Here is a 14575-nt window from a genome sequence, read left to right as displayed (position 1 = left end):
GCGAGAGAGAGAGAGGGAGGGAGATGGTGAGAGAGTGTATAACTTTGGGGGAACACAGGAAGAAGGCTGCATAGGGAACAAACTTTTCTCTCTTGGTTGTGTTGTTTTGGACATTTTTGCACTTCATGAAGGAGCTCAGTGCTGACAGAGCGGAGAGAAGGGAGAGTCATTTCCTCCTTTAATAGCTATTTTCTCTGTTTTTTGTGATTTTACCAGAGATTATCTTTTAGTTTTTGTTTGTTTTGTTGCTCTTTGCATTTTTTTAAATCTGATTGTTGCTTAACTGCCTGAGCTTTGAAGAAGGCGTGACCACACATCTGAAATCCTTCCAAACTTAGCTGCAGCTCGCTCCAGCTCATGGGAACTGAACTGAAACACCACACACACATCTAAACACACACACATACACACACACCTGTTGTTGCTGAGGATTCCCCGGGAGCGCAGTCATGGACATCTGCGTCACTGTTGCTTGAGGCAATCTGTGCGTCTGTGCAGCTGTTATCTGGTGGTGGCCTCGGTGAATGTTACATTAGAAGTTGACCTGTCTGTCCGGGCTAGAGGAAGGAGATGTCATCCTACTACCCGCGCACCAAGGACCTGACTCGCACCAGAAAGTCACTGACGGAGTCGCCGCCGTCTTCTCCATCCCCTACAGACAAAAACTACAGAGTAAGCTCCTCTTCTAGAGACATGCACCTTTTCAATGTAAAGCTTTATCATTCAAAAGTAATAATTATATCTAATATCATCAAAACCTAACAGGAAAGATTAGACCTCATGGAGTATTTATACTTTTTTATGTGTTTGGCATGTTTCAAATCCCCCTGGAAATCATTGATGCCATAATTCATAGTGTATTTACTCACTTGTCAGGTGACTTTATAGTATGACAGTTCAATATATCTCCTCTGTACCCTCAGATGCAGGATTTTCTTTTCTGCAGATGTTAACCAGGCTGATTTGTTTTGATTTTACCAATACATCTAAACATGAGTTGAATAAATTAGTTTGGAACATTTAAAAAGAATCATCAAAACGACCTATATCATTTAATTATCAATCATAGTCATTTTGGCAAATAAGTATTCTGAGGTTTCAGCTCCTCAAATATGAAGATCAGCTACTTTTCTTTGTCATAAACTGAATGCTTTTGGGTTTTTAACAGTTTATCAGATGCATTCAGAATTTCTCAACATTCTGTTACATTTTTTTAGACAAAGTAACAAATCGAGAGGACAACTGGCAGAATAACTAATACTGAAAACAAGCAAAGTATCTGAATATGTGCTGTTGTTATTACATTAGGTAAAAAAGAAAATATTTCACAATTCAATTAACAGGACAAGAATTCTTCGCTACTTTCTGCACGATTATGTGAACATGCATGACTAATCCGTCACTTATCTCAGCTTGTTTAATGACATGTATAGGCAGGGGAGTATTTACTCTGCAGGACTCAGAGTCTGACCACATTTTCTGGAAAAGACTTTTGGTTTCAAACATTCCTTCTGTAATTTCCTGTTATTTTTTTTCTGTCTAAGTGGCTTTTTCTCACGGGCGTTGTTGGACTGTTGTGTTTATGTCAGTGCATCAGACTGAGTTGTGCTCTGTGTGACAGGCACATTTAAAGGGAAAGACAGAAATGAAAAAAAAAAAAAAAAAGAAGACAAAATGCGATTCTGTCTGCTCGGAGACAAGTACAGTAATGTCGTGCAACACTGCAAACGCTCTGGTTGAGGCGCAGTTGCCAGCAGTGAATGCCTCCAGTGGTTGTTGTGATTCTTTTACTCTCTTTTTAAGAAGTGTCAGTCTCTCTATTTGCTGTGTCCATGGTGAAACTCGGGCATTAATTTTCCATTATGTCAGCCCAATCCAAATTGGCAGAGTTTTCCTGGGAGAGAAAATGCAATGCAGACGGGGATGGAATCAGGTTGATGCAATATTTGCAGCTCTTACCACAATGTTTTGATGAGAACCTGCTTCTCTTTAGTAACATACAATGTGTGTTACAGCTGTGGGCAAAAGGAAGGCAAATAAACAGGAACACATTTGCATTATTGGCTGACACTTAATATTTGGCAGATGTTCACAGTGGTGAGAAGTAAGTACTCAGTAACTTCAGTACAAATTGAAGGTATTTGTACTTGAGTGTTTCCATTTTATTCTTGTTTTATACTTAAACTCCACTACGTCGCAGAAGGAAATGTACCTTTTACTGTGCTACATTTATTTCACTGCAGTAGCAACTAGTTATGCAATACTCCAACATTTTAGATTAAAAATGTTTGACAGGCTTAAAGATAAATGCATTTTTAAAGTTTAATCAAAAGGTTCCAAACATTTTTGGATTAGTTTTAAGCAGTTCCACCAAAGAAATATTTCCCAGAAGGTCAATAAAAAGCTATAGTTGTCCAACTTTTCATGAAAAAACAAGATTCAATTAGGAAATAGTCTGAAATATATGAGCGTCAGAAGTTGGATTTGTTTCTTTTGTACTCCATTAATCATGTCACATCCTCTCAGATTTACCTCATAAACCACCAGACTATGCCAACAGCACAGAAACTACTTAAAACTCAATTTTAACACAATAAAATTGATTCATGCATCAGTGTGTATGACAGCGAGGTAGTAATGGAGTGTTTTAATTCATTTATATTTGTTATAAGTACACATCTTTAAGCATAGGATCTGATGTGGTGCATTAGGAACGAGTGATTTTGAATAAAGCGGTAGATGCCCTCAGATGCTTGAAGGTCTCAGCTTGCACTGTGAAGAGTTAACAGAGAGGGAGGAGTGGCTGAAGTAAGGAAAGGTGAGTGAATGTGGAAGAAACGTCTTTTATGGTTGTGTGTGCAGTATCAGTTCCACTGGTGGGAGTGAAGAGAGAGAGGGAGAGTGCATGTGGCTCAGATTTTCCTACTGCAGTCATCCAGTCAGCTCTGAAGGAGTGATGCTGTGACAGAAAGCGAGGGGGAAGTGAGAGAGGTGAGAGGGAGGCTGGTGAAGAGTCCTCTAATGAGGAATTCATTGGCTCTTGCAAAAAGCTGTTAATATTATCCTTTATGCACTCTAGCAGTGAGCTCACGCAGGCGGCCTGAGTGTGTGCGTACCTCTGACTGTGGTCCTGGCAAGCTATGAAAATGGAAGCAATTGTGTTTACACAGTGCCCGTGGTTGAAGCAAGCACCGATTCAGAGGCTCTTTCCACCAGTCTGACACCCTGTTGTTGAATATCTCCTCCTGCATCTGCTCTGCCTCAAATAGCTTGCTGAGCCACATGTGCCACTTCTAGCTCCATCCATTTCTCCTAACAAGGGATCAGATTGGTGCAGCTGCCATCAGAAGTAGTTTCTGGCTTAATTTCAGTACGGATGTTGTGCGTTTATTTGCGAGGACTCACCCTTTCACTAAAACTCAGGTCCTGTAATACCCACAGGGCCCACTCAAGATTTCATTGGAATTAAGTTTTTAAAAAACTCATTTCACCAATTTCCTAATCCTTTAGTGTGTGAAATAGGTTTGCGTACAGGAGCTAATAATCTTGAAAGAGTTTGGTTCGTATCCCCACAAGCAGGCTTCATGATAATTTATTCATACGACCAGGGACCCAATCATCCTCTGCTGATTAATGAATGAATACCAAATCTGATGGAGGAATCTCCTCCATGTTGCACAAAGAGATGGGAGTGAGTGAGAGCTCTTCTTGGCTCCATCCTGGGCCCTTTTTCATCTGAGGTCACGGAGGTCGTTTTTTTCCTGGATAGCTCCGCTAAAGCACATGACCACATAAGGACAGGCAGCGCTGGCTCAGTTATGTAAACACATGCTGAGAAATAGCTGCTATGACGCTGCGCGATATATCCCCTAATAATGTGATGTGAGCACAGCAATAACTGACAAAGATTGTTCCTCCTAAAACTTGTTATTTTAACAGTCTGCATCTGCTTTTTGTCTCGAACAGCTCAGACCACCACACTAGTTGTTTATTGCGAAGCATTTCTAAACAGAGGTGTTTAAAGACTCCTACCCCTGGCAGGGGAGCAGCTCCAAATCTTTGATTTTAGGAGAAAAGTTTACAAGACTACAGCAGAGAACATGGATCAGTCTGGTCTCGTATCACAGCAGCTTCTCTCCCTCTTTGACTTTTGTTTCCAGTCCTGTTTGAATAGTAAACACCTCCATTCTCATCATCATCTCATGTCACGTCTATCATCTGATGGAAGTAAATTATCTATTAGTTGAGTTTTGCTCAGGTCTAGCCAGGCGTCACACATAGTGTGTGGCATGTAAAATAACATACAAAGGCAGTAAGCAGACAGAAATAAATCAGACTCACAGAACCAGTTTTGTGCGAATTCATTACACGGACATCTTTGAGGCTGCGTGATTTCAGACAACACAGACCGGACTGAAACACAGCTCCTCCTGGTGCCCGGGCTCCTCTGGTGAAATGGAAACAAATACAGAATGTGATCACAACAGGCGACTTGGCAGCAACGTCGACCAGACCATAGCAAAAACCTGCCAGGACAGTTTGATATCAGTCTGTTGTCTGAGTTCAGCCGACAGCCCGTCATACAGGAGATACTTGACTTCTGATGTCATGATGTCATCTTTATACTGCAGGCATCTGCATGGCAGCCACCTACTCTCAAAGATTAACCAGGCTCACTGGGGAGGTTTGACCTGCATGAACCTTGTCAGAGCAGCGCTGGGGTGAATTATATCTCACTTCTGCATGCACTTCTTCCCCTCAGGGACTACAGGCCGCTGAACACACTGTGATAATTCAATTGGAAGTTTTGCTTTGATTCTGTCTAAAAAAAACAAAAAAAGGGAAACTTTGTCTCTGCCAAGCCTTTGTTTGCTCTTATTAAACAAATAAATCTGGATCTAACCACGACAGAACATTTTTACGCTGTGCTGTTTCCATTCTGTGGTGATGAGTGATCAAACTAACATGGCTTCTTCTTTGTTTTTCAGCATGACAGACTGTCAAGGTAAGAATTTAGCTTTGTTTTTCCTCCTGTAATACAGAACAAAAGGAATAATAAATAAACCCCCTTAAAAAGAACCTGCATACTGACTAGGAGCTCTGCTGCCTTTAGGTATGATTCCAGTGGAGAGAGCGCGACGGACAAACCAATGGGCCGCACCAGCTCTTACACTCGGCGAGAGACGAGGCTGGCCGCACTGAATCGACAGGAGCAAGACTCCACTGCCAAAGACTATAAGAAGGTAGTAACTCTTTCCTTTAGTCCAAACAAGCACATTCCCTCGTGATTGATTCAAAGCTGCAGTTTTGGAAACAGTTGGACTGTTGGCTCCCGATGCAGGTTTATGCATGGGGTATCGATTTTTATATTGTCATGATAATTTAACTGGACTTTCAGGGAATTATTGCAAGCATCAAGATCTAATATATACACATATAAAGTCTGCATCTGACTGAAGTATTATTCAATCAATATGGAGCTATGAGGTTGCTGGGCCACTACATATGGCAAAAAAAACAGTAAGAGTGCTATGGCCACAAATTCTTTACTAGTGCAGCATTTATTTATTGACATTTGTATCACATAGTATATAACAACAATTCCTAATAATATTTTTTCCAAACATGACTGACAAAAGCAGCCGCAAAAAAAAAAAAAAAAAAATTGGATGGCTTAAATAACAAAGAATTATTAACTCGAAGGTTTACACGTTTTACACAAGTTTAGCTATCTATAAACATAATAGGGGTATTTTCAAACCAGTTTTTAATTAAATAATACACTAAAGCATTTTTTTTGTAACATTATTGTCTACAGCAGAACAAAACCAACAAAAATTGTTTTAAGTTAGTCTTGGTAAATTAAATGTAAGACTTTTTAATACACTTGAATGCCTTTGCCTGAAGTAAGTGCTTTTTAAGGGTTTACACGTAATATTTGTGGTCCCACATTAGATTATTGTTGAATATTGACATTTAAGAAGAGTGACAAAGCTAGTTGCTAACATACGATTAGCAGCTACAATTTGTGGTGAGGCTTGAAGCAAATGCTGCTAAGATGAAAGCAATTTTACGTAAAAGACAGATAAAAACCAAAACCTTAATAAGGGGGAGACTCGCCAAAAAAAAAAAGGCTCCACTTGTTGCCCACAGTTACCTGCTAACTACTAAATGAGTCAACTACTCATAGCTATTGTAGCTAACTTTGCGTGGCTAATTCAGCCATGGGCTAGCCCACATTTAGGATAGTGTAAGTCAACTAAATATATAGCATTGGTCTACTCTTTTTTTAAAGACAATTTTATGTGAAAATGTCACATATTATGCCTGTTGTAGATAACTGACTCCTTTCAGTTTACATCTAGCAAAACATTGTGGGACTTGTAGCTCCAAAACCTACAAAAAAAAAATGGGAGTTTGTTAAGTCATTGTATGTGACATGAAACAATTATATTAGGCAAAACATAATAATAACACACTTTAAATTATACATGTGTATTTATAGTAAGATATTGTATGATGAAAAATAAAAGATGTCTACTTTTAATATAAAGAACAGAAATGCTGATATTACATGGGGTTTATAATGGGTTTGAATGATGATGTAAATTGTTTTATACACAGTCTATTCATGGATATCTCTTACATAAAGCCTTTTATTGAGTTCTGGGGCTCATTTTCAGATTTTTATTTATTTGTAGAACTGATTATTGTGTTATTTCATCACAGATTTTTCTTTAGTATATCAATACAATTTTGGCGATCAGAATATGCTGTTCCTTAGTCTTCTTTTTTTCTGAATTGTCAGATGTATGCAGAAGCTTTGCATGAGAATGAGAGGCTCAAATCCAGGTTGCACGACAGCAAACAAGAGTTGGTAAAGATTCGTTCCCAGCTGGAGAAAGTCACTCAGGTACCTCCGCAACAGAAAACTGTAAGAGAAAAACTGAAGAAACTGTCTCACCATTATTATTTTTTCTAAATCACCAAACTTGAATACATTTCTGAAGATAATTTGCCCCTATAACATTGCCACTCTTACTTCCAGAGACATGAAAGGATATCAGAACGATCTACAGTACTTGAATCAGAGAAAAGGGTAAGTGTCATATAATGACCCACAGGCATTTTGGTATTTTATTTGATCATGCTCTTCTGCACAATCGAGATGGATGAGCGTCCAAATATCTTTGTGTTTTGTTTTTCCTCCAGTTTTCCTGTCTGCTTCAAATCATAGTCTAATGGCCTTTCACTCGCGGGGTTTCCAAGGGATCATGAGAGTACATTTATTTCAGCTGTTTCTTCTTTATTTACAGGAAAAACAAGCTCTTGAGAAAAGGGTGTCAGACATGGAGGATGAAATAAAGGTCAGTCCAAGCAAAAAGAAAATCAGCGTCGATTTAAATGGCATTTATTTTGTCTCGGGCACAAGTTGTGCTTCATTTATCTCATCAACGTTCTCTCCAAACACCATTATGACACTAACAGTCCTTGAAGGCACACACCTCCAGCCAAGCCCCTGTCACCCATGCTAAATCAAGCACGCCTAAAGTGTTTTTACAGAGCAGAACACACATGCAGCACACTCAAGGGTTGTGGTTAGCCAGGTGGGTTTGGAGTCAAGGAGAGGGAAGGTTAATGCTTCAGGCTCATTACCCACAGTGTTCTGCTGGGCCACTTCCTGCCAGGCTGAGGAGGAGCCTGTGCTGCTGCTCCCCTGCTCTACTTATCCCACTGTTGGGGTGAACATTGTGACCTAGTTCCAGCTGAATACCAAACCCCGTCCAAGAGCAAAAGAGAACCTGCTTTTGTGAGACATTCCTGCACTGCTCTGTGTGCATTCTGCTTCACAAAGAAACACAGGACACGACTACAGAGCGGCCCGAATAGACGAGGTCCGGGTTTGTATGTGCAGGCAAACGACACCGAAAAATCTGCTTGTGGGAGGATTGAAGCAATAAAATTATGACTCCGATCTGAGAGAACACATAACGTATGCAGACATTGAAGCAGATATTATAACATGCAGCAGATGTTTATGACCTCCCGTGTTGTCATGGTTCCCTCAGCAGGATGCCCCACTGCGGTTCCGCTGTGGGTACCAGCCCTGAGGGCAGGCTGTCTCAGGGGAGGGGGGATGGTGAGTGGTCGCTATGATGCAGAGGAGTGATGGACACTTGCCTGTTACCTCACATGGGTCTGTTCTGTCAGAGACCAGGGCATGATTACACGTGTGGATTCTCTCAGAAGTACAAGAACTTTAAAGCTATACGAGCACGGACACACAACTTTTATCTTTAGCACCTCAGAGTACTGGCTTGCACTCACTCACGAAACTCACTCGTTCACTTTTAGCCAGCTGCAGCTTCTCAACAAGGGAGAGCTGTTCAGTTGTTGTCACCTTAGAGCCAACCTGCACCACCTGCAAGAAAGCAGAAACAGCAGCAGCATCAAAGATCTGTAGGTGTAGACATGTTGGCCAAGCAAAATAACAGCTGTGATTTTAACACTTTCGCTGCTATTTTGTTTGTGCGGCTGACTTTGTGACACTCATCGACCGCAAGTGTCAGATTTTCTGTGTCTGTTACTTTCCTTGCCCATAGATGGCACACACCAGCACATCTTCATGTTCAGTTCGCTGTTGTTTCCTTTCTTGCCGATAGGAGGTGCACCGTCGGCTCTGCAGCTCTGTGTTTGACTGCCTCTATTTTCAGGTGTCTCACGTCAACAGCACTGTGTGTCCTTGTTTTCCCTTTTAGAACAGTAGCACTGTGGTAATACCCAAAGTGTCAGATTACTATGTTGGCTCTCACATTCCTTACGGAGAAGCTGAATTATTCCTGACAGTCTCGAAAACTTAATGAATAGCAACTGTGTAGAATTATCCGCCGCACCCGAGAGTGTGGTCAGATCTGATTTAATATCAAAGAGCTCAATATTAAGAGAGTGTAATAAGGGATACTGGTCATTACGCATTCTCATCTCACTCTGTCCTTTTCTTCGTTGTTGCCAAGGGCACCTCTCCAGAAACTGCACCATTTGATTCCAATACCAAAAGAACATTATATGCATAAACCGCTAAGTCCTGAACACAGGCTGCTTCAAATTGCTTTTATAAATGTGTTTGGTGTTATTAGAAGCAGCTGGAAGTTCTCTTTATACATGATCCTTCGCCACATTCATCACTACAAACTTGTCTCTGGGTGGCCTGAAAAAACGACGAGTGCCCTGTACGTGTGTGTGTGTGTTCTGTGGTTTACTTTCAGGAATAGCGTCAAACCACAGACGTTTCTGTCGAACCACATTGAGGTTTACCTCAAAAAGTCAGGCCAAGAAGAGGAGGGGGGAAATGAATCATTTCCATTCCTTTGACTTGTAACTGCCTCGGCACTTGTGCAAAGTCTCAAATAGAGTAGAGAGTGTTAGGTTTAGACAATTTCTATGAATTTTAATTCCCTCTATTTGCTCAGCTATGCATATAATAACGGCTCACCTGTCTCCGCACAAAGCCCAGGTTTGATGAGCACAAACCACAAAGAGAACTGGCTTCACAAATTTCCTTGCTTGTTGCAGCTTTTTTTTTTCTTCTCAAAATGTCGCTGTTGTGTAAATATTTGTTTACGTAAGTTTTTTCCGATGAATCCCTCAGATCTGTGGGTTTTTCATTTCCCCTGTCTGTGTGGGTGTGTGGGTGCATGCCTGTATGAGTGGATATGGACACAGTGTCTGTATGAGTCTCTCTCTTTGCACATGGCCTTCCTCCCTGCATGCTTTTCTCTGTCTGCCCCCTCTCCTGTATCTTCTCTGTCCTCCTCTGTGCAGGCTTTCCCTGCTCTGGCTCAGGTCCAGGCCTTGCGGAGGGTGAACGAGTGTCTCCTGGCTGAGAATAGAGCCATGCTGCGCGTCCTCGCCCGCCTCTCTGAGACGGCCTCCATGCCGGAGACAGAGGACCTCTGATCCTCTAAGATCATCTGCCCTCCTTTCCCCTCCCCTCCTCTCCCCTTCCTCAGCCACATAACTTCTACACTCCTCTTTCCTTCTGGCGTCTCTTCAGCCCCCTCGTCCTCTGCTGTGTTCCTCTCAGGCAGGTCCTGCACCCTCTATATGCTCACTGTCCCCCCACACTGCAACGCATCCTTCCTTGCACTCTATTTTAACCCTGTTTCCTTTATAGCCATTAGATGAAAACCCTGCTGCCCCCAAAGCAGTTCCCATAAATCCTCCTTTGAAGCGTATTATTAGCTACATTCACGTCGCATGCTGCTTTACACAACATGAACCCAACATTAGGAGCTACTTTTACCTTTGGTTGCCATCTGGATGAAGATCCAGGACTCTGCATCATAAAAAATAGAAGCATTTAAAGCAGATATTGATTTGGCAACAGTCAACTATATGCAGGGCCTGCGTAATGTGATGTGTAATCGATGCAAATTAGTTTTGCTGGGAAATAGCCATTTCATTTAGTCCTACAAAGGAAATTAAACATATTAGATCATTAGCCTTCAAAATGAACCACAGGCACAGATATACAACTCATTTCGTTTCAGTGTGTATTTATGTTCACAAACCATAATTAGGCCACTTTAAATAAGTCATTAGACACTTCTGGAAATAAGCCCCTTTGCCATCTTTGCTGAAAGTTAAAATCAGAAGTCTGCCACTCTCATCTGTAAAACATATATGCATGGAAGCAGGGGTAAACATCTCATCTTACTCAAGTTAGGTGGTTTAAATGACAACAAAATCAATTTTAATAAACATTTGCTAAAGTCCTCCCCATGGGAAGACATTTGTTTTAATCATTATATGTCTAACTAATCCAGAACCTGGCAGATTTTCTATAGAAGAGCCACGTTAGACGAACCCAGCATACCTAACGTTTCTCACATGTTAAAGAAATGCTAACATTCAGGGAAATACAATTCATGCTTTCTTGCCAAAACTTTGAAGAGACGATATACATTATAAAATATTCAAACATCATGGTTACAACAAAATACTGTCACTGTCTAGGACAAGAAACTTCAAGTGCTTGACTCCCTGTAAAACCCCAGTTTATACCTTTTGCATTTCATTTTTTTGTACAGATTAATCAAACAGGATATACTATGTTAATGAGTAATTTTTTAAAAATATTTTAAAATCTGTGACATATAGTGAAAATTGAGCAGCAAGGGTGCCAAAGAATATATGTCCAGAAACCATAGAATAATATGACATTAAAAAGCTGTAAAAATGGTGAAAACAACGTGAAGTATCTGTAATTTTGTGGTCACGCGCTCTAAAAGAACAAATTGCTGTTTGTAAAAATACAGATTTTTTTTACGTGGACACTATTGAAAGTATTGTTTTGAGGTTTTTTAGGGGTTAACATGTAAATTAATACTTTCTTGTAATTGAACAAAACATGGGAAGTCTGTTAAGTGACAGCACTTTTTTGAGAAACTTAAAAAGCTTCATTTCTTACACTGTGGAAGGCAGATTTTGTTATTTTAGGACAGAGCCCCGCCAGCTCTTTCCTCATCCTTTTATCTTGTGTATTCCCAAGTGTCAAACTATTCCTCTAACCACATTTCCAGCTTTGCTATGGTACTGGGACTTGTATACTAAAATTTGGGATTATTATTCCGTTTACTGTGAAGAGTGACAGAGAAAACAGGATAGAAAACGGCCTCCAAACATATGATTTGCCACAGGTTATGATCACGTCGATGCCAGGTGCCTTTGCTCATTTACCAGTTGCGGCGGTGTGTCCTAGCTGGAGCAGAGGGTTATTGTTTGTCTCCAGTAGAGGGGAAATACTTTGACAAAGAGGGTGGTTATTTTTAGTCGTTGCTCCTCATGGGAGACATGACCTAGATTTTGGAAATTGACCCTCTCTCGGTTTCTCTCGCTCCGACTTCAGTCTCTGTCACTTTTCACATGCAGAACATATTGTCAATGTCACTCCTCACTGCATGATCAAGTAGTGTGAAGCATGTCCTCATTGCCTGGCCTCAAACTTTAGTGAAAGACAACTTGTTGTTAGTGGTGATTGAAGGTTTTCATTCCAGTGGCTCACCCTGGTGAAATGCGTACCACTTGGAACTTTAAATGACAGATTTGTCCAGAAACCATTTAAATTGCATTCCAAAGACTATTACATTTTCCATATTTCTAATATAATTTTTGTCCCTTTGTCGTCCCAGATCTTAACAGAGCTCAAGTCAGACAACCAGAGGCTAAAGGATGAGAACGGGGCTCTCATTCGAGTCATCAGCAAGCTGTCCAAATGAAAAGATGTCTGGAGCGCCTGTTCTGTGTCTGTGGATGCTCCAACCCTGATATGGCAGTTTAATTATCCACGAGGTCCCAGGTTTTGACTCCTCTCTGAGTTACTGTGCAGTGACAGGCCGCTTTGGCTGCGTTTGCAGAAACAGATTCTGCTAATTCCTGCTGGAACTCGTGAAGATCCAAAGAGAAGTGTTATTAAGTTTCAGTCAAATTTCACACGTAGCATAAGTGAGTCAGTACAATAGTCTGTCCACGATTCGTCATGGATTTTTAGAATATTTTTCACATGTTTAAAATCGGGACCAGATGTTTGGATGACATTTGAAGACCCAGTCAAACAAATGCAGGGGTTTGCATGAAGATACTGTATTATATCCACACATCACACTGAGAATTCACGTTTGTTGCTACATTTTGCACTGCATAAAAGTGTTTTAATATTAACTTTACTGTCAAAAAATGGACTCCGACTGTACTGAAATGAGGGCTAAAACCTCCGGCTTCATTTTTTCATAAAGTGTTAGAAATATAGCAACTTGTTTTACAAAGAAGTTTAAAACATTTTCACTCTACGTTAAAGACACTTCATTCGACGCATGTTTTGGGTTGTTATTTCCTTGATTGACAACGTTCTCAGGTTTGTCACTCAGCTGTGCCTGCTTGCCACAATTCAGTGCCTCCCTAATGTGGATTTTATAGCTTTGAGTTACATAAACAGTAAACCCCAGACTTCTCTTTGGAAACCTGTGGGTGTTTTTCTACAGTTTTCAAATACAGCTTACGGTCCAGTTGTTTTAGGACCCAGGTATATACAAACACATTGCACACAGCAAACCGTTGGCAAACTGACAATTCCAACTGGTCAAATAAACATTTCAGTCCAATTTATACCATTTTCTGAACATTTAAGTTTGCTAGTATTTCAGAAATGTGTGTTTTTTTACTACCCAGCATATGACAGTGTCCCTACTGTTTTCAGCATGCGATGGAGACTTAAAAGGCAGAGTAGTGAGTACATGCACTTAGCAGTGTGTGGATGGTGCAGATCTTTGATCAGGAGCAGCCCTATGGCATCCACAATGGTACAGTTTCCATGAGAACATGAGATTCTTTGTGTGTTTTCAGTTGCCAAGCTTCATTTTTTTTTTATTTTATTTTATTTTTATTTGCTTGTCCTTCATAGAGGATTTTTATTTTTGGATCCAGTAGCTCGTCTACAACAACAGAATGGCTAAACAGAGGAGACGCTCCAAGCGTGTGTAAATGAACATGTCCTATCTTTTGTTTTGTAATAGAGATATATTTATTTATTTATGGATTGATTAGATTTGATCTTTATACTTTGTTTATTCAATTTAGTTTCAAAGGAATACACTGACTGTTTCAGACTGGCCTGTTGGCCGACTTCGTGTTCGGGCGATGAAAATGCAAATACCAAAATCATTCACCTGAGTCACCTCTGTAAAAAAAACTAAATCTCTCCTGACACTTAAGTCTCCACAACCTTAGTGTGGCCTTAAATATCAAACATAGATACACAGATCTAAGGTGTTGGCAATTCTTTTCATTACATGGTTCTGATTTAAGTGTAATTTAGTTGCCAGTTTATATTATGTGCACCTTGACCCATATATTGCTTCAAATACCACCACCCTGCAATAAATCTAAACTTTATTCTTTTTTTTTTTCTTTTTCCTGGAGGTCATATTTACTGGTGCTACTACAACGAAATGTTTTCACTATTTGGGAGCCACAAAATATTTTAAGCATTTAAACCGTCACAGCAGTTCACAGGAGAAAATGGGAAGAATCATCCCTAGTTCAGCTCAAAACACTACATATGCATCACAGTTAATGCACAAAACTGTCAGACTCAGCTTCACATTTAAAATTAATTTGCATTAAAACTCCTTTAGAGTCTTTCTCACTGGCGTACCAGGGATTTTGGTATATGTCTTCTCCTTGCTTAATGGGTTTGTTGACCCAAGTCGTCAGTGTTTCATGTATTCCTTGAACAATGCGATGGTTTTGGAGTCCAACCAGGGCAGCATGCTGTAACACTGGTGTCATGTTCAGTCACAGTAACTGATTTACTTAGAAATAAGCTACAGTTAAGTGTCTGCTATTCATACACGTGCTGTAGATGTATTGAACTATGCAGGCTGAACAGTGTGAAATGTGTTGAATGATGGCTTAATATGCACACATTGGTTTATTCACTTTGCTTAATAAAGTGTAAAAAAAGGATGAAACTCTTTTGTTTTGTATTTTCGCATCACATATGAAACACAAACAAGTC

At 40.3% G+C, this 14575-nt stretch overlaps 1 protein-coding gene across 7 annotated transcripts; it reads left to right on the top strand.

The window, feature by feature from the left end:
• LOC103355245 (protein phosphatase 1 regulatory subunit 12B-like) lies at positions 1 to 14523 on the top strand. Of its 7 annotated transcripts, none has more exons than XM_008279006.1 (8): positions 1 to 672; positions 4989 to 5005; positions 5114 to 5243; positions 6809 to 6934; positions 7049 to 7099; positions 7317 to 7367; positions 8073 to 8140; positions 12192 to 12275. In XM_008279006.1, the coding sequence occupies exons 1-7, from the start codon at positions 571 to 573 to the stop codon at positions 8109 to 8111; spliced, it is 516 nt and encodes a 171-aa protein (XP_008277228.1). In that variant the 5' UTR covers positions 1 to 570; the 3' UTR covers positions 8112 to 8140; positions 12192 to 12275. The 7 variants fall into 7 exon arrangements, with proteins under 7 accessions (XP_008277228.1, XP_008277222.1, XP_008277201.1 ...); XM_008279000.1 differs by having other exon boundaries at positions 8070 to 8140; XM_008278979.1 differs by lacking the exon at positions 8073 to 8140 and adding an exon at positions 9823 to 10084 and having other exon boundaries at positions 6809 to 6913; positions 12192 to 12274.
• The last annotated feature ends 52 nt before the right edge of the window (positions 14524 to 14575 follow it).

Source organism: Stegastes partitus, unplaced genomic scaffold, assembly GCF_000690725.1.
Source record: "Stegastes partitus isolate 25-593 unplaced genomic scaffold, Stegastes_partitus-1.0.2 Scaffold4, whole genome shotgun sequence".
Classification (NCBI taxonomy): Eukaryota; Metazoa; Chordata; class Actinopteri; family Pomacentridae; genus Stegastes; species Stegastes partitus.
Note: the sequence above shows the minus strand (reverse complement) of the source record. Positions and strands in the feature narration are given on the sequence as shown.